This window comes from Dissoconium aciculare (assembly GCF_010015565.1).
Source record: "Dissoconium aciculare CBS 342.82 unplaced genomic scaffold K489scaffold_19, whole genome shotgun sequence".
In the NCBI taxonomy this organism is placed as follows: Eukaryota; Fungi; Ascomycota; class Dothideomycetes; order Mycosphaerellales; family Dissoconiaceae; genus Dissoconium; species Dissoconium aciculare.
Window position 1 is genome coordinate 101,128 of NW_022984969.1, and position 18,131 is coordinate 119,258.

Consider the following 18,131-nt stretch of genomic DNA (forward strand, 5'->3'; position numbering starts at 1 on the left):
CTGCGTCCCGCTTTCCTTTTTCCCGAGAAATGGCAGGTTTTGACGGAGTTGGACAAGGATGATTTCCATCGTGAGCTAGCTCGCGGATTTTACGACTTCGTGTCATTCTCTTATTCAAGGCGATTATCCGCCCGTAAGCAATCCAAAATTCGAATATCTGGATTATTATTATGCTTTTCCAATGGGTCGGTCAGGCGTTTCCCTTTTCTGGCATCGCGCACCGTTCCTGTCTTCCCGGGATCCTAGAGCTTGCAGGAATCCAATGGGAGAACGCAAGGTTCTGAACCCTTGTGCTCGCGAGTCGTGTGTGCGCCCAGGTACCAATTTCTCGTATGACCAAAAATCCCCAATGTCTTCAAGAGAACCTGAGTGTTAAGCTTTTTCTTTCTCGGAGAAGAGCAGAGAGATGCCAAAAGAAAAATGTAAAACACATTCCAAATGCGCCGTCCCAGAATCCGTCCTGTCGGAACTCCGTATTTCCGTATTTCACAATCAGAGTCGTGTTTGTCTGAACCAATCTTTCCACCTCGTCCCTATAGTACGTAAAAATGGAAGAAGAGCGTGAAAGGGATGCGAGACAGCATTGGAGGAAGCGCAACGAGGGCAGGGCAGGGCAGGGTCGAAGATAAACGTCGAGGGTAAAACGCGCGTGAGATCTGTCTCTCTCTCTCTCTGTGTCCCTCCTTCCAGTAGCAGCAACAATACAGGAAAATCTCATGTAAAGAATACACATTATCAAGACAGGCATACCGAGTTCCGTTGCACCTCTCTCTCTGCCACTGACAAATAATCCCCGTCGTCGTCGCCGACAAGATCTTCGATCGTCCCCGAGCCCTCGTTCCGGTCTTCGAGGATACCTAATTCAGGGCAGAGGTCGAACTTCAAGGGTAGGATACAGGAAGGATAAGACAAGAAAATACGAGACAAGACACCAGCAGGTTCTCGTTATAATAAACTCATCACATATACGCACACAGACACACATGTACACATCCACAGTCACAGTCACATTCACCTTTTCCCACCGTGATGGGGGGTTCTGTATAACTGTTCTAAAAACATACCAAATCTGCTCCCCATCAGCGCGAAATAATAATACCATATGTACTATAGCCCTGCAATTTCCCCTCTCTCTCTCTCCCTCTCTCCCTCTCTGTATCTATTTCCGTCCACTGTTTCCCTGCCTACTTCCTTTTCCCTCTCTGTAGTAAATCCAACGCATCTGTCCCACGCGGCGACAGGGCGGAGAGTGTGTACAGCACGACCGACAGACAGAGAGAGAAGAAGACAGAGTGATAGCAGAGAGAGAAGAGGATAGAGTAATAGAATACGAGGACGAGAGAGAGAGGGAGAGGGAGAGAAGAGGGTAGAGTGATAGCAAGGCAGAGACAGTAACAGAGACAGAGACAGTAGGATGAGCAGGGAGCAGGGAGCAGGGAGCAGACAAAGACGGGAGTATGAGGAAGAGATGGTAATTGATAGCAGAAAGAAGCGGAAGCGAAGGTAGATAGATAAAACTACAAAGAGAGTAAAACAGCGATCGAAACGAACGGGAGGAAGAAACGCCAGAGAACGCCTGATTTCTACGACTTCCTTCCTCGAGGAGTGCGAATCTTCTTTCGTGGAATGACAACACCCAGTCCCGCCGTTATCTGTGAGAATGGACGTTGGTATCGCCTGACGTCGATTTCGCAGAGGACGGCAACGAGGACGAGGACAAGAAGGAGGACCGTTTGCCCATAAATTCCCATATCCAGCTTCCTCCTCCCTACTTCTGCTCCTCCTTCTCCTCATAGGCCGGGGCATCCTCATAGACCGGCGGGGGCGCCTCCTCTCCGAACCTCTCCGCCTTGTCATCCTCAGCGAGAAGGCCGTGTCCTTCCTCAGCAGCATCCTCATCGAGGGAAACAGCCGCCCGTCGACCGGAGAACGGCACACCGTAGAACACCTTCCGCAGCCCCAGGAATACAAAGACGATGGTCCACGCGCCCAGCATGCCGACGACGAAGGCCGCCATGCCGCAGGCGAAGACCCAGAGGGCGACGCGGACGGAGTGGGCGATGAGCGAGGAGGGGCGGCCGTGGTGGTGGTGGTGGTGAGGGCCGTGAGGACGGTGCTGGGCGAAAGGGGGCCGGAGGTGGCCGGGGACTTTGCCGATGGTGATGGGCTGGCTGGCGCCGAGGCGGTTCTTGTGGGTGCCGCAGCCGAGTTTCTTGCCCAGGTGCGAGTTGCGGAGGTGGTCGAACTTGCTCTTCATCATGCAGAAGATGTCGCAGGGCTTCTCGGCCACGGTGGGGTGGGTCGGTGGTCGCTGGGCGAGGAAGTCGAGGTCGACTTTCAGGTGGGTGGGTGCACTGGCTTCGGAGTGGGCGTCGAGGATCATGATCTCGCCGTCGTCGAGGGTCAGCAGGCTGATGCGCAGACGGTCCAGGTGGATGGGGTGCCGGTCGGCGGACCAGATGTTGTATGTGAGGTGGGAGGTCACGCCGTCGGAGCCGACCATGATGTCCAAGCCGTCGACCTCGAGGGATTCGGTCTTGGCTTCGCCGTCGACGATGGCCTGCGCGGAGACGGAGGCCGGGACTTGGATGACATGCTTAGGGCCGGTGGCTCGTGCCTTTCTCGAGAAGTTGCAGACGTCGCCGTTGATCAACAGCTCGTTGTCCTCGGAGATGGTCACGTTGAAGACGGCATCGACCGCGCCTCCCTGGGCGGAGAAGATGAGATCGTCGTCGTCGGACTCTTCGTGGACGCTCGCCGGGTTTTGAGCGTTGGCGGAGAAGACACAGCTCGGGCAAGGCATGCGGACAATCTGGCTCTTCGGGTCGAGCCCGGTGATGAAGATCGGGTCGTTTTCGAGATCCATGCCGGCCGGGAGGAGGATGGCGCTGGCGCCTACAGCCGCGGTGGCAACGACGCCGAAGGTACGGCCCAACATGATGGCGGCGATGATGGTGAAGGTGAAGGTGAAGAATCGGATGAACAAATGGAAAACCGTATCCAGGTGCGGTAATGTGGTCGTATTTGAAGTCGTGATGTTGGAGATGAGGAGGAAAGAGAGAAGTGTCGTTGGCGGGTGGATGAGTGAGTGAGACTGTATGTGGTTGGTTGGCCGGTGGCAGGCTGAGCGGCGGGCGATGATGATGGAATGGGCCGCCCGAGACAACTATACAAGGCATAGAGGGGCGCGGCGATAAGCGACTCAGGGAGGAGATATGAATGGTTGGGACAGGGATCGCGTACGGTAACCGTACGCGTGGCCTGATCACGTCTCATCCATTCTTTTCCACTCACTTCACTCATCACTCACAAACAGTACACCTTGCAGCAATTCAGGGTCCGATGGGCGCTTCAGTCACGTGATATGGGACGGTCCAGCATGGAGACACATATCGAGCTTCACGAATAATACGACTCCTGAAACTATAGGATGAGCATGTAAGAGAATAGCTATTCCAGTCCCGTATAGAGACACGTATCTTGCTTTAAGAATAACACTACTCGTGAAACCACAGTATGAGCATAGAGGAGAGAACGGCTCCTGCAGTCTATTATAGGGATACGTATCGTGGTTTGAGAATAATACGACTCCTGAAACCACAGGATGAGCATGGTGGAGAGAATGGTTCCTCTAGCCCAGCACGGAGACATATATCGTGCTTCTCAGCACAACGCCTAATAATACTATGGTATAAGCATGGAGGAGGGAATAGCTCCTCTAGTCTATTACAGAGATACATGTCGTGCTTTGGTGCAACTCCTGAAACTCAACACGAGAATGTAGGAGAGAACCGCTGCTTACTGAACATGTCTGTCCACGACCATTTCTGTGTGGAATGCTACAGTGGTTGGAGTCGTGAATGTTGCTGGCGGTTCTGTCGACATGGACAGTCTGGGGTCCATCTCATAGGGCCCACGGTTAAACTGTTCCGCTTTCCCTTGGTCAAGTATCCATGTAGATTTTACAACAACCGCACTTCAGAGTGGATGGCTTACCGGTACATATATGATCGTACACATACGAATTGTCCTACTATATCCCTAATTACCTAGGTACACTTGGATTCCTCTGCCTGCCTACCTTCACGGTTGGAAATACCTAGGTAATCAATATCACCAAACTCGAATGTCCTTACCCAAACCCTAACCACATCCATTGCCCTGTGATCGCCAAGGACGTCGCTTAGTCATCGACCGCGCCGCTGGCTCGGAGAACCCTAAAGCGCACCCTGCATACACCGCTTCGTTAGCACGGAATTTTGGCGGGAAAGTGTATCCCAATGGCCAGATAATTATTTTTCGAGGGAGCAGCTCCTCTTTGCCGCATCCATTGGTTTTGTATATCATATACATAGCCATTGTTGCAGTGATTACTCGGCCAATCTACGGTATGCAGATCCGTGAATGCGTTCAATCATATCACGACAGGAGGCTCATCATTGACTCGACAGGCTTAACATACGAAGCTCCTTTCCGTTGAGCACCGCGCTGGAGAGCTAGCCAGCCATTGGAGGTAAAAAAAACAAGCAAATATGGCCTCCAAGGAGCAGCTCAACGCCGAGCTCGAGGAGCACATTGATTTCATCAAGACTCCTCCACAAGCACCCGCCAAGTTTGCAGTCGACGAGGACTGTGGTGTCGAAGTGACCAACGTGGGTCTCCATCCCCGCCCACTGCGGCATTTAAATTAATCCCGAGATCCAATCTGACCGAGCGACCAGTTCCCGACCATCAACAATGCGCCTCTCCCGGCCGAGGGTCCCGGCAGCGAAGGCTTCTCCAACTACCTGCTGGCCGGTGTGCTCTTGGGTCTGCCTCTGATCCTCACCTACCGCATCGGTCTCGGGTTCAAGACCTTCATCTTCTTGACCATCCTCTTCCTCTTCCCCAGCTTGGTCGCCTTCTGGACCATCGCTTCCAGCTACTCCCCTCGCATCAACAACAAGGCCAAGCTTCCCGGTCGCCCCGTCGAGCACTACATCTCCTTCAAGAACGACGACGACCGCAAACGATGGAGCGGAAGCAACAAGATCCCGATCAAGACCTTCTACGAGATGTACTTCGACGGCAACGTCTCCTTCAACGGCGACTGCCTGGAGATCCTCGAGTACCGCCACGACTGGGCCAGCTTCGCCTTCACCTGGGACCTCTTCCACTTCATCCTCTTCGTCTTCGCCCCCGACGTCCTCTTCCACTCGCGCAAGCAAGACGAGGAGCAGATCCGACCCAACTACGACCGCGGCAACGACCACTACGCCTGGTTCCTCGGCCCGCGCATGGTCTACACCAGCGGAATCTTTTCCGACCCCGACGTCGAGGAGTCCCTCGAGGAGATGCAAGACAACAAGATGGCCATCGTCTGCGAGAAGCTCGAGCTCAAGAAGGGCGAATCCCTCCTCGACATCGGCTGCGGCTGGGGCACCCTCGCCCGCTTCGCCAGCGTCAACTACGGCGCCCACGTCACCGGCGTCACCCTCGCCCGGAACCAGGTCGCCTGGGGGACCGACGCGCTCCGCCGCGCCGGCATCCCGGACACGCAGAGCAACCTGCTCTGCATGGACTACCGCGACATCCCGACGCGGAAGTTCAACAAGATCTCGCAGATCGAGATGGGCGAGCACGTCGGCATCCGTCGCCTCACCCTGTTCTTCCGCCAGTGCTACGAGATGCTCGAGGACGACGGCGCCATGTACGTCCAGCTCTCGGGCCTCCGCAAGGCCTGGCAGTACGAGGATTTCATCTGGGGGCTCTTCCTGAACAAGTACATCTTCCCCGGCGCGGACGCTTCGACGCCTTTGGCGAACTACGTCGGATGTCTCGAGAGTGCTGGATGGGAGATCAAGAGGTAAATAATCCATCCCCTCCCTTCCCTTTCAAGTCGCGTCACAATCCTCCCTCGCTCTCCCCCTCTCCCTCTCTTATACAGATTCACTAACGAACATTCCTTCTTCCCCAACCACAGCATCGACACCGTCGGCGTCCACTACTCCGGCACGCTCTGGCGCTGGTACCGCAACTGGCTCGGCAACTCCGACCTGATCAACGCCAAGTACGGCCAGCGCTGGTTCCGCATCTGGGAGCTGTTCCTCGCCTGGTCCACCATCGCCTCGCGCCAGGGCAGCGCCACCTGCTACCAGATGGTCGTCGTCAAGAACCTGAACGCCACCCACCGTGTCAAGGGCGTGGGCTCGCAGTTCGGCCTCTCCGGCGCCCTCGCCAAGGCGAGGAAGGAGGGCCGCGCGGTCCTGAAGCAGTAGAATATTCTTATCCTTTCTTGTACGAAGGACTTGAGCGGAAGAAGAACGGTGGAGGTGGAGATGGGCGACGGAGAGTGGGGGATGCGGGAAGCGCCTCCAGCAACGGTCGCGGCTGGACCACTGGGAAAGGGAGAGGGAGAGAGGCTCGATCCACATCCTTCTCATCAGAGCGGTTGATGACCAGACACCTCTCTTTCCTTCCTTTTGGGACGAACAGGTGATGGCCTTCCCCCCTCCTCCGGTGGAGATGCATTTCATTCATTTATCAAAAGAGATCCATGCACGGAATGTTCCACGACAACGATGACGAGGAAGACGAGGACGACGACGACGGGGAGGAAATATAGACATATGTACACGAACGCTCCTTTCCATCTTCATTTCCATTTCCATCTTCATCTCTCTAGAATCAGAATCAGAATGAGAACGAGAATGAGAATGAGAATGGTTTCACACGCGTCTCACATTTATACTTTTGTTCCCACCGTTTCACGGCGAAATGGTCGCGGATGGGGAGAACGGAGGTGGAGAGGGAGAAGTTTGTCTAGATAGCCCAAACCTCCGGTTTTTGGATACTCGAGTCTCTATCGGCGGGACGTAGTATTCGTGTCTTTCATTGTCCTAGAGTTTGAGGCGCTGTATGATTGATACTGTAGTGAAGGGTCGGATAGGAACGTCGTTTTTCTTGCTAGGGGAAATACAAGTGAACGCCAGCCATCCATCACCTGTCTATGTCTCTGGTCCTCCGATGACGAAATTGCAATAACGACCAGAAGAAGGAGAAGAGGAAGAGAAAAGCGGAATCCACGCCGTTGTAGCGCCGGCAAAAACGACAACGACCTCGCCTCGCTACTCTCTCCTCCCGTTTCGAAAAAAACTGCCCACTGTTGCCCCGTCGTTTTCCTCCTCCATTTCCCCATCGTCTTCAATTTCAAGCACGCAGAAACGATGCGGCCAAGATAAATACAAGCCCATCAACCATGCATGTGATCACCCAGCACGGCGGCGCGAGCAATCGACCACACGTCCTCCGGGGAAGACGAGATCCGAAGTTCCGCGACCCCAGAGAACCTGCTATTATGTCCTGCCACACGGCCTGCTCAACCACAGAATGATTGATGCCGGGCGGCGATACAAGGAGCTCTCCGACACAATGCTGAAGTGTCATCTCGGCGGCGGCGGCGAAAGGAAGAGAGAGAAAGGACGGTGAGCAACGAGGTTTGTTATGATTTCGTGCGCTGTGAGGCTTGTTGCGACGCGCCCAGGTGTTGTGCTTTCGCGTCGGCTCGTATACCTGCCCGCGACACATCTCTGGATGGGTAAATCTGGGTGGAATGAGAAAAACTGTCGCCGATGAGTATAAAGGTAACGGCTTCCGGGTTTTTCCCCATTCTCGTTCGAACGGAAATCTGCTGCCCGAGTCATGTATGTCTCTTCTTCTATTGTGGGAATTTTCGAATATGACCGGGAGATGATAATGCTCACTTGCTACAATATAGAACGTCTCTGCCAGAAAGAGAGAGGAAGAGGAAACCACCCGCTTCTCATTTCTCTCTTTCCCTTGGGCATGAATATCAGCTTGAGATCTTGCCAATCTCCCATCCCGAAGGATTCTCCTCTGCGCAAGATCATCATGATGCATGAACGATTTCCCCATATTAGAGCCCAAACTATGGTTCTTCAACGTCGCGAACCAAAACAAGAGAGAGGAGAGAGAGAGAGCAGGAAGGGCAGAGATGCCCACCACGTCGTTTTATGGATCCACGCGGCTCTGCCTTTCTCCAACCGTCGCACTGCCAGGACAACGAAACAACGTGGTGATACAACAACAACGACGCTGACATACACACACACGCGCTCACACACGAGGATAAACGCCAAACGGTCTGACGCTGCCTCTGCGAGAAGATAGAAAAGAAAAACGTGCGGAAGACAGTTGGAAATAAGACGCTGCTGTGACGATTCCCATCTCCCCTTCATCTTACCTCCTGCGAGTGAAAGGACAAAGGAAAAAGAACAACCGGCTGAGAAAGACTTCGTCACCTTTCCATATTCTTTTCTCTTCTCTTCATCTCTCTCTCTTCCCGTGATGTTCGTCGGTCGTCGCAGTCCATGAGCGAGTAAAGGGCGCCATCACTCTCCCGCCGCGCTCATTGATGCTCCCATCATCGTCATCGTCATCTCCTCCAAACACTCATTGAGCACGACAACAACAAAAGAAAGACAATGGGCGCGTTCCTCCCGCCCCAATCTCTCCGAAGGGACCTCATCTATGGCGTCGTCGAGGACGAACATGACCCCAGCGGCCTGGTCCGGATCGTGGTGGTGCTGTGTATGATTTTCGCATGGTTGGTCATGGCGGCTAGGATCGAAATGCGGAGACCGCTGGGGAAATTGTTCGGGTTGGATGATTGGGCGGCTTTGTTTGCTACGGTAAGTTTCTTTTCCTTTCCCTCGACTCTGTTCCTGGCGGAAGCGGATGCGAGGAGGAGTTCAAGGCGGGATGCGATCTGGCAGTTCCCAAGAGATGTTGGCTAACGTTTGCGGATTTGCTTTCCCCCAGGTACTCTCGTTGGCGCAACAGATTGTCGTCATGCTGGATCTTCCCACTAGTCTCGCGAAGAAACCGGATCTGCAGGCCGCTGTCCTGGAGTCGGTAGGCAAGGTATGTCTAAGGGAAACCAAGATCCACGACCGATTGGAGACTGACGATGGATGTAGATGACCTACACGAGTGATTTGCTTTACATCATCACACTTTTCGCAGCGAAAATCGCAGTGGCGACTTTATTCCTTCGCTTCGTTGCCTCACAACGGGAGCATGCATTGGTTGTGACTCTATTGATCGCCGGCCTTGTCCTTGCCTTACCGGCCTTTATCCTCGTCGCTGCTCAGGAGTTGCCTTTGAAGCCACGGATCGAGTCATTGCAGAGTGCACGTCAAGCCATGGTTCGTGATTCAGACAAGCTCCTCTTAGAATCTTCAAGGATATACACCTGACCATTTCGCTGACTGGAAATCCATAGTTCCGTCATTGGACCGCCGTAGAACTTCTCGGCATCATCTACGAAATCGCTCTCATCTCTTATCCGATTTACCTCTCGTTAAAGTGCTCCGGCAAGAGACTGACTCGCTTCCGCACCATTTTCTTCGCTCTCCTCCGCCTCCCCATCATCGCCCTCGCAATCTTGCGCATCGTCAGCCTCGGATTAGCCCTACAAGACTCACCAGCAGTGGACATCCCCTCCCAACACGCCACCACCGAAGTCATCATGCAAGTCCTGCTGACCTATTCCGTCATTTGCGCCTCCCTAATCTGTCTCGCTTTCCACCCCTCCACCCTCGAAATTCTGCCAACAACAACAACAACATCATCATCAACAACAACCACAACAAGTACCACACCCTGTCTACCTTCCTCTTCTCTAGGCGGGGACACCGCCTTGCCAAGCTACGACCGCTCGCCGAAACGTCCAAGCTACTTCTCCTTCCGCCGCAAGAAATCCACACCCGATCGCCCTTCCGCCATGCATGCCCTGCAGATGAGTCTGTCCTGCGACCAGGCGTGGACGGTCACCCGAGCGGAGAGATCCAACTACGGGCTTTTGCACAGCAGTGGCGGAGGTGCCTCCTCGAAGAAAGGCTCGGGGAAGGACATCGTGGTCGTTTCGACGGTGGAGGTCAAGTTCGAGGAAGGGACGGAGGAGATGACGAGGGGCAAGACGAAGACGGGGTTGATGGCCGAGAGGGAATTCGATTGATGAGATCTGTACCCCTTGCCTCTTGTTCTCTGGCTTCTCAAACTTTCTCTTGGGGACCCCTGCTGTCGATGGACATGCTCTACTTCCGAACTTTCCACCCTTTTCCGAGATTTTCAACAACGATCTTCCCTTGCTCATGTCCATCGTCGCTGGATCCACCCAAGCTGAAACACGTTCCCATTGCGGGTCACGGGCATTTCAGTATTCATCTGGTTTCTGCTGCTTACAAACCAGACAAAGAAGTCGAGTGCTTTGTCATCATTCGAAGAGGAAAGCGTCATGGTCAACGCGTGTCTCTTTCGCAGTCTGCTCTCGCAGAATTGCCCCCCTCTCTCTCTCTCGCTCTCCTATTTATCCACGAAGGCTTACTGATGTCCATCGTCTCAGCGGCTGAAGCAGATGATCATGATGTGGACAGGTTTCGCAAAAGGACGAACCCGGTTCCTCCGTCGTGCTCGGCTTGATCTGCTCAAGAATCGATAGACGGAGAAGGATGCGTAGTGGATGTTGGCGTTACGCGCCGACATCGCAGATCTGTAGAGGAAGCGCGTCTGCTTTGAAGGCGAAGAGGACACAGCTAAGACCTTCCTGGCGAGGCGGAACTCATTGTTGCAATACCCTCACATTAGAATCCAAAAACAATTAATTCATTCCACCGTCAATGCCATGTGAGACTTCTGTGGAAATGTCGTCGTGATGATGTTTGCGAGCATTTTTACTACTTGTTACATGTGCAGTTATTTCCTGCAATAGTCGTTGTTCTTCACTCATGTGCACCTCCCTCTGCGAACGGCTACGTGATGATCCGAAATGGCTGACTTCAGCGGTTCGTGATCTGCCACATCGTTGCCATTTTGTCTCACTCGTGCCGTCTCACGTGTGGCATAAGGCTGGAAATGAAAATCCTCGACTACGTCTTCTCCTGTGTCTTAGAAGCTTGTCTCGTCCATTATGGAGGGAGAAATCCGTCTGATCCCACCTCGGCCGCCACATCGATACTACAGCGATGGCCATAAGAGACCAAAACAATCATATGGCGTTAATGATCACCACCATCACATGAAAAGGCTATAGATTATATCGTAGCATCATCTGCCGGGGATGTGAATCAGTATGATGGAAGATCATCTAATAACGTCGGCGTCGCCGGACCCAACCAATCATCGCCCTCCGAGACAGTGGTTTCCGCCATTATCTCCCTTCTACGCTGCTTCTGGAAAAAGCGCCGCGAACAGGTACATTATGGCTTTCACCAATGGAGTCTGCCTGCCACCACCAAGTCTGCTTGTCCTCTGCCACCGAAAAAGCTTGGTATTCAGCCTGATTTGATTGATTGCTTGCTTGCTATCCAACCAGTCAATCGCCTTTCACGGGGATGCAAGAACGGACAGAAGGAACGGCGATCACTTGTCCCTCTTTTCCTCCCATCTCCTGGCTGCATGCACGCACTATCTGAGAGATGATCACTGCCAGATTTTCCCTTATCATGGCGCGTGCCAACTTAGCTCTCTTCCTGACCCGTGCCGCATCTTTCGCCATTGCTCCGTCGTGTGAGGCTATGATGATGAACCCCTCGCTTCACGCCGCACCACCGTCGATCGTCGGGAATGTCTCATCATGGCTGGCCACATGGCCAACCCTTACTCATGTGGGAGCATCAGACTCGCACACTGCAGTCAAACAATGGACACGATGACAGGAGCTCATCACACAACAGCTCTGGCACGACAGACACCAATCTGTCAGGCAGAACATCCTACGATGATGTAGTCGTAAACCCATTCAAGATACCATGCCCGGGAATGGCGCCATGGGCCGGCGGCGATAGACATCTTATCTCTCCCACAGCGAAGCTTAAATCGGGCGTGGTCGCCTCCTCGCCTTCCTGATCAGGCCTAAGCCGCGCGACGATCCTTTCCCACAAAGCTCAAGCTCGACTTGAGCACTTCGGAGCAAACGAACAGCTCTCTCGACTCGTTACAGTATCTACATTCCCTCTCGTGTTGCTGCTTCGTCAATTGGTCGACATTCGGACCACTGGCGGCGAGCGGCAAAACCACCCTGTCGCTGGACTACCAGCAGGTTACATCGCCATGTCGTGTTCGGACGATTGACCCCGTGTGGAGATATACGCCATGCGCGAAAGCTTTATCATTGCTTGTCGCTGCTTGTGCCACACGGTTGTTGATGATCGTCTCGGTGGTTGTGCTGCCCGGAGGGTGTGTGGCACGATGAATGCTGATATGTGTGAGTGATGCCGAAGCTATATACAAGAATGTGCCGCGAGGCCGCATCTTACCGTTTCCTATTTCTCGTTCTGTTCTTGTTGAGTTGAACTGTTCGCTGTGGTGGTAGCGATTTACTTCCCTGCTCTCTGATCATTGTCGACGTCTGGAACATTTGATCTCAAGTTGCAGCTTCAAACAATCGTCAACATGCGGACTTTCACGAGTCTCGCCTTGTTCGCATTAGCGACCTCGGTGACCGCCGACCCCATCGACCACAAGAAGCATGCTGCTGAAGGCCGTGGTTTCAGAGGTCTCTGGAAGATACCCGGCCATGGCATGGAAAAGCCACCGATCATGGGAAATGCCACGTTCCGCCAGCTCATCGATCATAAGCGACCGGAGTTGGGCACCTTCGAGCAGACCTATTGGTACTCGAATCAATTCTGGAAAGGACCAGGAAGTCCCGTCGTGGTACGATATGAATCCTCCTCCCGTTTCCCAATCCGAGGATGAGTTTTAGAACATCTCGAGGGAACACATCAACACAGATGAACAGGAGCGACTAACCGACCTGTCCCATATGAAACAGATCTCCACCCCCGGCGAGTCCAACGCCAGCGCCTACACCGGCTATCTCGGCAACCGCACCCTCACCGGCGCCATTGCGCAAGAAATCGGCGCCGCGACGATCGTCCTCGAGCACCGCTACTGGGGCTACAGCTCGCCCTTCCCGGAACTCACCACCGCCAACATGCAATACCTCACCCTCGAGAACAGCATCCTCGACCTCACGAACTTCGCCAACAACGTCAAACTGCCCTTCACCCGCGCACGCACCAACGCCGACGCCGTCCCATGGGTGCTGGTCGGAGGCTCGTATTCCGGCGCCCTCACGGCGTGGACGGAGAGCGTGGCGCCGGGGACGTTCTGGGCTTATCTCGCCAGCAGTGCGGTCGTCGAGGCGATTTCGGACCTTTGGACGTATTTCGATCCGGTCCAGCAGGGGATGCCGAAGAATTGCAGCAGTGATGTTTCGAAGGTTATCGATTACATGGATAATGTCCTCCTCCATGGATCGAAGAAGGAACAGTATGATCTCAAGGCGAAGTTTGGGCTGGAGAGTGTGGAGCATAATGATGATTTCATGGGCGCATTGGAGAATGGCCCGTGGCTTTGGCAAGGTGAGATTTTTTGGGGTTTGGATTTTTTGTTTCGATTGATTTTTACTGATTCTGACCGTCAATAGGCAACCAATTTTACAGGACGCAGTATGTACCTCGCTGATCTTGCTTGACTTACACCTTCTGACTGCCCGCAGGGGATTTTTCCAATGGTGCGACTACATCGAGAACTCCGTCAACCAAACCAACAAAGCCCTCCTCCCGGGCGCCGAAGGAGTCGGCGTAACAAAGGCATTGGATGGCTACGCCAAATGGTGGAAAGAAGTCTTCTTCCCCGGCAACTGCGAGTCTTACGGGTACTTTGAGGGAACCTACAACACCGAGTGCTACAACACCTACAACGCGAGCAACCCGATCTTCACCGACACGAGCCTCAGCAACACGCTGGACCGCCAGTGGCAATGGATGCTCTGCAACGAACCCTTCGGATACTGGCAGACCGGGGCGCCCAAATCGCGGCCCTCGATCGTCTCCCGACTCATCACCCCGGAGTATTTCCAGCGGCAGTGCGCGCTGTACTTCCCCACCGGCCCGCATGGCGAGACGTTCGCCTCCGCCAAGGGGAAGACCGAAGCGGACGTGAACACCTACACGGGCGGATGGGACCACGTCAACACGACGCGGCTGGTGTTCACAAACGGCCAGTATGACCCGTGGCGCGACGCGACGGTCTCGGCGGACTTCCGCCCCGGTGGACCGCTCCAGAGCACGGCGGATGTTCCCGTGAACGTCGTCCCGGGAGGCTTCCACTGTTCGGATCTGAGCATCAAGAATGGCGATGTCAATGCTGGCGCTGCCAAGGTCCAACAGGCGGAGATTGCGCAGATCAAGAAGTTTGTGGATCAATGGCCGGGCCCGAAGAAAGGAGGCTATGGATCGCCGCCACCGAAGACGTACGGTGGGAAATGATGAGAGGTGATGTACGGATGTATATTCGCCTAGAAACATGGGAGTGAATCAAACAGGATATGAGGCAGGCCTCATGATCACGTGATTATGTCCTCACGTGATGGTTCGAAAGAAGAGACATCGAGTGCCCTTTGAGCGAGCACGTGACGCGATCGGGCGGCTTTTAGGGTTAGGGCAAAGAGTGACAGCTTGAGGCAGCAGATATCACGTGAAACTCTCGTCTTCAACCAACTCTCACGTGACCGTAAGTTGTCCAGCCCCCTGTCACGTGAAGTCCAGATCTCCAGCTCTCTGCCGAGCGGCGGCTTGGTTTCCGCTTCTGGACTCAATATCTCCAGCAGGGAATCGTCTGGTCTCCACTATGCTCAAGGCAACAGAATTACCTGCAGCGCTGGCGCCGCGATCTAAGCAGCATTTCCTCACCGTTCTGGAGTGGAAGTGAACGACAGGTTGGACGTAGTAAAGTATGCTGTGGCTGTGCTGCAAATACTCGGAATTTTGGCTGTAGATGTATACTTAGGTGAGAGGGAGGATGTTTGTCAATTCACGTGACTGACGATCAGGTGACGCGGGTGACCCTTTCGTTTTCTGTGTCCGCTCTGGGTGAGACGTCATGGTAGACAGATGCTGATCGACGGGCACAACTCTGAAACTGATATCGAGATGGGATAAACAATTCCAAGACGTTGCTCATATTTTTGTTCCTCGTCGGGTCGGTCGATCTTCATCATCGAGAAGTTAATCTACGCCACGATCGAAAGGAAATCTCAATGCCATGTGGCCCTGAAGTTCTAGACGAAGCCAGCACGGGACGACTGCGAGGTCGTGAAGACTGAAGCGGTGGCAAATCATGTCATGACCCTGGCGATCATGGAGACCGGCCCACATGACGACAACAGTCGATGACTAAATCGTGGAATGCTTACGGTCTCTTGGACGTCAACGTGCTTTCCTCGATGGTCAAAGAATGGCTGTGCTGTGTGCATCAGAATGATCTGGTGGACAATATATGAATCGATCGATACATTGAACAAGCACATGCGACTGGCATGAATCCTCACGCGGCTTGGAATGAGAGGATGAATTCATGTTCACATGCGAGACTGATGCTGCGCCACGCTGCAAATTCCAAGGTCAGCATCATTTCTGATTGGACGAAGCGGCGCCAGCCCTCCGACCGTCATGGCAGTTTACAATACCTGCAGAGTATGATTGCTCGGTGATCCACACGACGGTGGTCTAGGGACCATCGCTCTCGATCGCAATCGCCAGTTTGCGAGAACGACGGCCCGCGGGAGACGTCCTGCGCTGGCGCCAAACCGGGCGCAACCCCCGCATAAATCTTAATTCCTCTCGGTAATCCCTCACGAATTGATGGAATGTTTCATCATGAAGGACAATATTTACTGGGCAATTATGTGTTTAGAATTGCGATTCTGGTATGTAGAGTACCGCGCAACTGTAACGAGAATTAATCCCACGATGGACGGACCATGAGATCCCTCTGTTGGGGACGAACAACAGCGATAACGACCGGAGTAAATCTTTTTATTGTGCTGCCTGATGAGGCAGTGCCCAAAATGCTAGACCATCTCGGCATGTTTGCGCCTGTGACGTGCACGGTCGATCTCATGTGGCGGGTCCCACTAGTCATTCGGCCATCAACAAGATTATACATAATGTTAAACAACCTCCCTCATCTAGGTTGGTTTGATTTCTGCGACAAACTTTCGACTTCACACCCCCAGCAAGCCGCTGTTGTTCACACATCACATCTTGCAAGATGGGTCAAATACCGGATCAGATTCACAAGACCTCCATGAAGTCCACCTGGCGAGAGACGGGCAAAGGATGGGAACTCCCTCACTGGGTCATGCACATCGTGCGACTGCACCCAACGGACCTCAAAAACAAGCCCGCAGTTCACGCCAAAACCGACAAAATGGGCTACCTACCTGAACTCCACGCTCACATCTGGGTAATCCTCCACGCAATCTGGCCCATGATCGTCCACCAGGCCTTCATCTGGGTCTTTGGCGGCAACCTCAACGTCCCGGCCGCCTTCGTCTGGTACACGATTGCCTTCAACCTCAACGCCGTCCACCAACTCTGGCTGCTCCGAGACCTGGGAACGAAATACGGCTTCCTCGACGGCGACAAGCACGAACGCGACCAAGTCCCCGACGCCAGCGTGCGCAAAGTCCTCGACAGTCTGACCGCCACCGCGACATTCCGGCCCCTCTTCACGGTGATCCTCGCCTACCGCACCAGCCAAGCCCCGCTCACCATCAGCCCCTGGGTGGTCGTGGAGATCGGCGTCTACGGCCTCGTGCTCGACTTCTTCTTCTACTGGTACCACCGCTGCATGCACGAATTCGACGGGCTCTGGAAGTTCCACCGCACCCACCACCTCACCAAACACCCCACACCCCTCCTCAGCCTGTACGCCGACTGGGAGCAGGAGATCTTCGACGTCGCCATCGTCCCCTTGCTCACCTACGCCACGATGAAGGCGATGGGTTTCCCCATGGGCTTCTACGATTGGTGGATGTGCCACCAGTACATTGTCTTCACCGAGCTGTGGGGGCACGGGGGCGTGCGCCTGTGGGTCACGCCGCCGTCGACGAACTCTTGGTTCCTGAACCTCGTGGGCGCCGAGCTCTGCACCGAGGACCACGATCTCCACCACCGTCAGGGCTGGCGACACAGCGCCAACTACGGCAAGCAGACGCGTTTCTGGGACAAACTCTTCGGGACCTGCGGCAAGCGCATCGAGAGCGTCGAGGGCGTGATTGATTGGAACCAGCCGGTGTACCCCAAGTGGATTTGAAAGAAACTTCGAGAGAGAGAGAGATGGTTCCGTCACAGACAGGCTGATATCACCCTCCACACCATCACGAGACACTCTGAGTTGCATCAATCTGTTTTCCATGCGAATGTTTTTTCCCTCCTTCCTCCCTTGCGAACTTGCCGCGATCAGCAGATCTTTTCCCCTCCGTCGATCTCGTTCTGAAAGCTGTTCAACCCGGTGCACGTTAGTGCCCGGCCCCACGGAGGAGATGATAGCTCTCTTTCTCCTGCACAAGATATCTGTATTCTTCTCTCCTTATCATTCTTCTCTTCTCCTGCCTGTGGAATAAGACCATGCTGCAGTTTCGTCCTACAAACCCCATAAACCGAACGAAAGGAACGGAAAGGAGAGGGAAGGGGAGGGAAGGAAAACGCGCATGATTTCATTTGATCTGTTTTTTTGTTTTGGAAAACGCAACGATACCCATGAGAGAAGAATCAAACAATATATATAACTCTATCCAAAAAGACACCCCCCAAAAACAAACATACAAATCATCATGGATATTTCTCGGTGCAATTCCTACTTCTTCTACTTCTTCTATACACCTTAGATAAATCTTCGCGCTTTCAGTCTGCTTCGCTTTGTCTCTCCCTCTCACCATGTGCCCCTGCCTATCTACCCATCATTTGTTCTATTCGATAGAGTAGTCGAGAGTATTATCGTCATGACAATTGTTAGAAACAAGGAGTTACTCGAGATAGAAGATTGAAGCTAGAAGAGAAAGAGAGAGATGGAAGAGAAGGAAAAAAGGTTATTTATTTTAGGGATGTTCTTCTCCCAGAAAACCTCTGGAGGAAAGATAAAAGTGACGTTGAGAAAATCAAGGTATAGATAAATGCCTGAGATTTTTCGAATTCTCTTCTCTTTTCATATGCAAACTCCATCTCTCCCCCTTCACCTCTCCCCCTACCTCCCATCAAAAATCAGAGAGAGAGAGAGAG

At 53.6% G+C, this 18,131-nt stretch overlaps 6 protein-coding genes across 6 annotated transcripts; 4 read left to right on the top strand and 2 right to left on the bottom strand.

Moving 5' to 3' along the window:
- Positions 1–1,435: 1,435 nt before the first annotated feature.
- Positions 1,436–3,151, bottom strand: K489DRAFT_96335 (uncharacterized protein). The gene has a single exon (XM_033609080.1). It carries the CDS (start codon positions 2,936–2,938, stop codon positions 1,769–1,771), a length of 1,170 nt encoding a protein of 389 aa, XP_033455383.1. The 5' UTR covers positions 2,939–3,151; the 3' UTR covers positions 1,436–1,768.
- A 1,139-nt stretch (positions 3,152–4,290) lies between these two features.
- K489DRAFT_384958 (cyclopropane-fatty-acyl-phospholipid synthase) lies at positions 4,291–6,632 on the top strand. Its single transcript, XM_033605982.1, has 4 exons — positions 4,291–4,388; positions 4,452–4,652; positions 4,722–5,845; positions 5,963–6,632. The coding sequence occupies exons 2-4, from the start codon at positions 4,533–4,535 to the stop codon at positions 6,255–6,257; spliced, it is 1,539 nt and encodes a 512-aa protein (XP_033455384.1). The 5' UTR covers positions 4,291–4,388; positions 4,452–4,532; the 3' UTR covers positions 6,258–6,632.
- A 219-nt stretch (positions 6,633–6,851) lies between these two features.
- K489DRAFT_96362 (uncharacterized protein) lies at positions 6,852–8,198 on the bottom strand. Its single transcript, XM_033609081.1, has one exon. It carries the CDS (start codon positions 7,912–7,914, stop codon positions 7,189–7,191), a length of 726 nt encoding a protein of 241 aa, XP_033455385.1. The 5' UTR covers positions 7,915–8,198; the 3' UTR covers positions 6,852–7,188.
- Positions 8,199–8,483: 285 nt separating this feature from the next.
- Positions 8,484–10,018, top strand: K489DRAFT_413822 (uncharacterized protein; the record flags this gene model as incomplete). Its single annotated transcript, XM_033608089.1, has 4 exons — positions 8,484–8,690; positions 8,821–8,922; positions 8,979–9,206; positions 9,284–10,018. The coding sequence occupies 4 exons, from the start codon at positions 8,484–8,486 to the stop codon at positions 10,016–10,018; spliced, it is 1,272 nt and encodes a 423-aa protein (XP_033455386.1).
- A 2,582-nt stretch (positions 10,019–12,600) lies between these two features.
- Positions 12,601–14,336, top strand: K489DRAFT_327727 (serine carboxypeptidase; the record flags this gene model as incomplete). The annotated part of the gene is made up of 4 exons (XM_033602013.1): positions 12,601–12,717; positions 12,836–13,427; positions 13,493–13,514; positions 13,565–14,336. 4 exons carry the CDS (start codon positions 12,601–12,603, stop codon positions 14,334–14,336), a joined length of 1,503 nt encoding a protein of 500 aa, XP_033455387.1.
- Positions 14,337–16,155: 1,819 nt separating this feature from the next.
- Positions 16,156–17,166, top strand: K489DRAFT_391254 (uncharacterized protein; the record flags this gene model as incomplete). The annotated part of the gene is made up of 1 exon (XM_033606675.1): positions 16,156–17,166. The coding sequence occupies one exon, from the start codon at positions 16,156–16,158 to the stop codon at positions 17,164–17,166; it is 1,011 nt and encodes a 336-aa protein (XP_033455388.1).
- Positions 17,167–18,131: the final 965 nt, after the last annotated feature.

What these genes read in the sequence shown, in the direction of transcription:
- K489DRAFT_96362 (XM_033609081.1), bottom strand. Translation starts at nt 7,914, where the DNA reads ATGGGGAAATCGTTCATGCATCATGATGATCTTGCGCAGAGGAGAATC.
- K489DRAFT_96335 (XM_033609080.1), bottom strand. Translation starts at nt 2,938, where the DNA reads ATGTTGGGCCGTACCTTCGGCGTCGTTGCCACCGCGGCTGTAGGCGCC.
- K489DRAFT_384958 (XM_033605982.1), top strand. Translation starts at nt 4,533, where the DNA reads ATGGCCTCCAAGGAGCAGCTCAACGCCGAGCTCGAGGAGCACATTGAT. An exon ending in GTGGTGTCGAAGTGACCAAC is followed by an intron (nt 4,653 to 4,721) that starts GTGGGTCTCCAT and finishes CCGAGCGACCAG; the next exon opens with TTCCCGACCATCAACAATGC. An exon ending in GCTGGATGGGAGATCAAGAG is followed by an intron (nt 5,846 to 5,962) that starts GTAAATAATCCA and finishes CCCCAACCACAG; the next exon opens with CATCGACACCGTCGGCGTCC.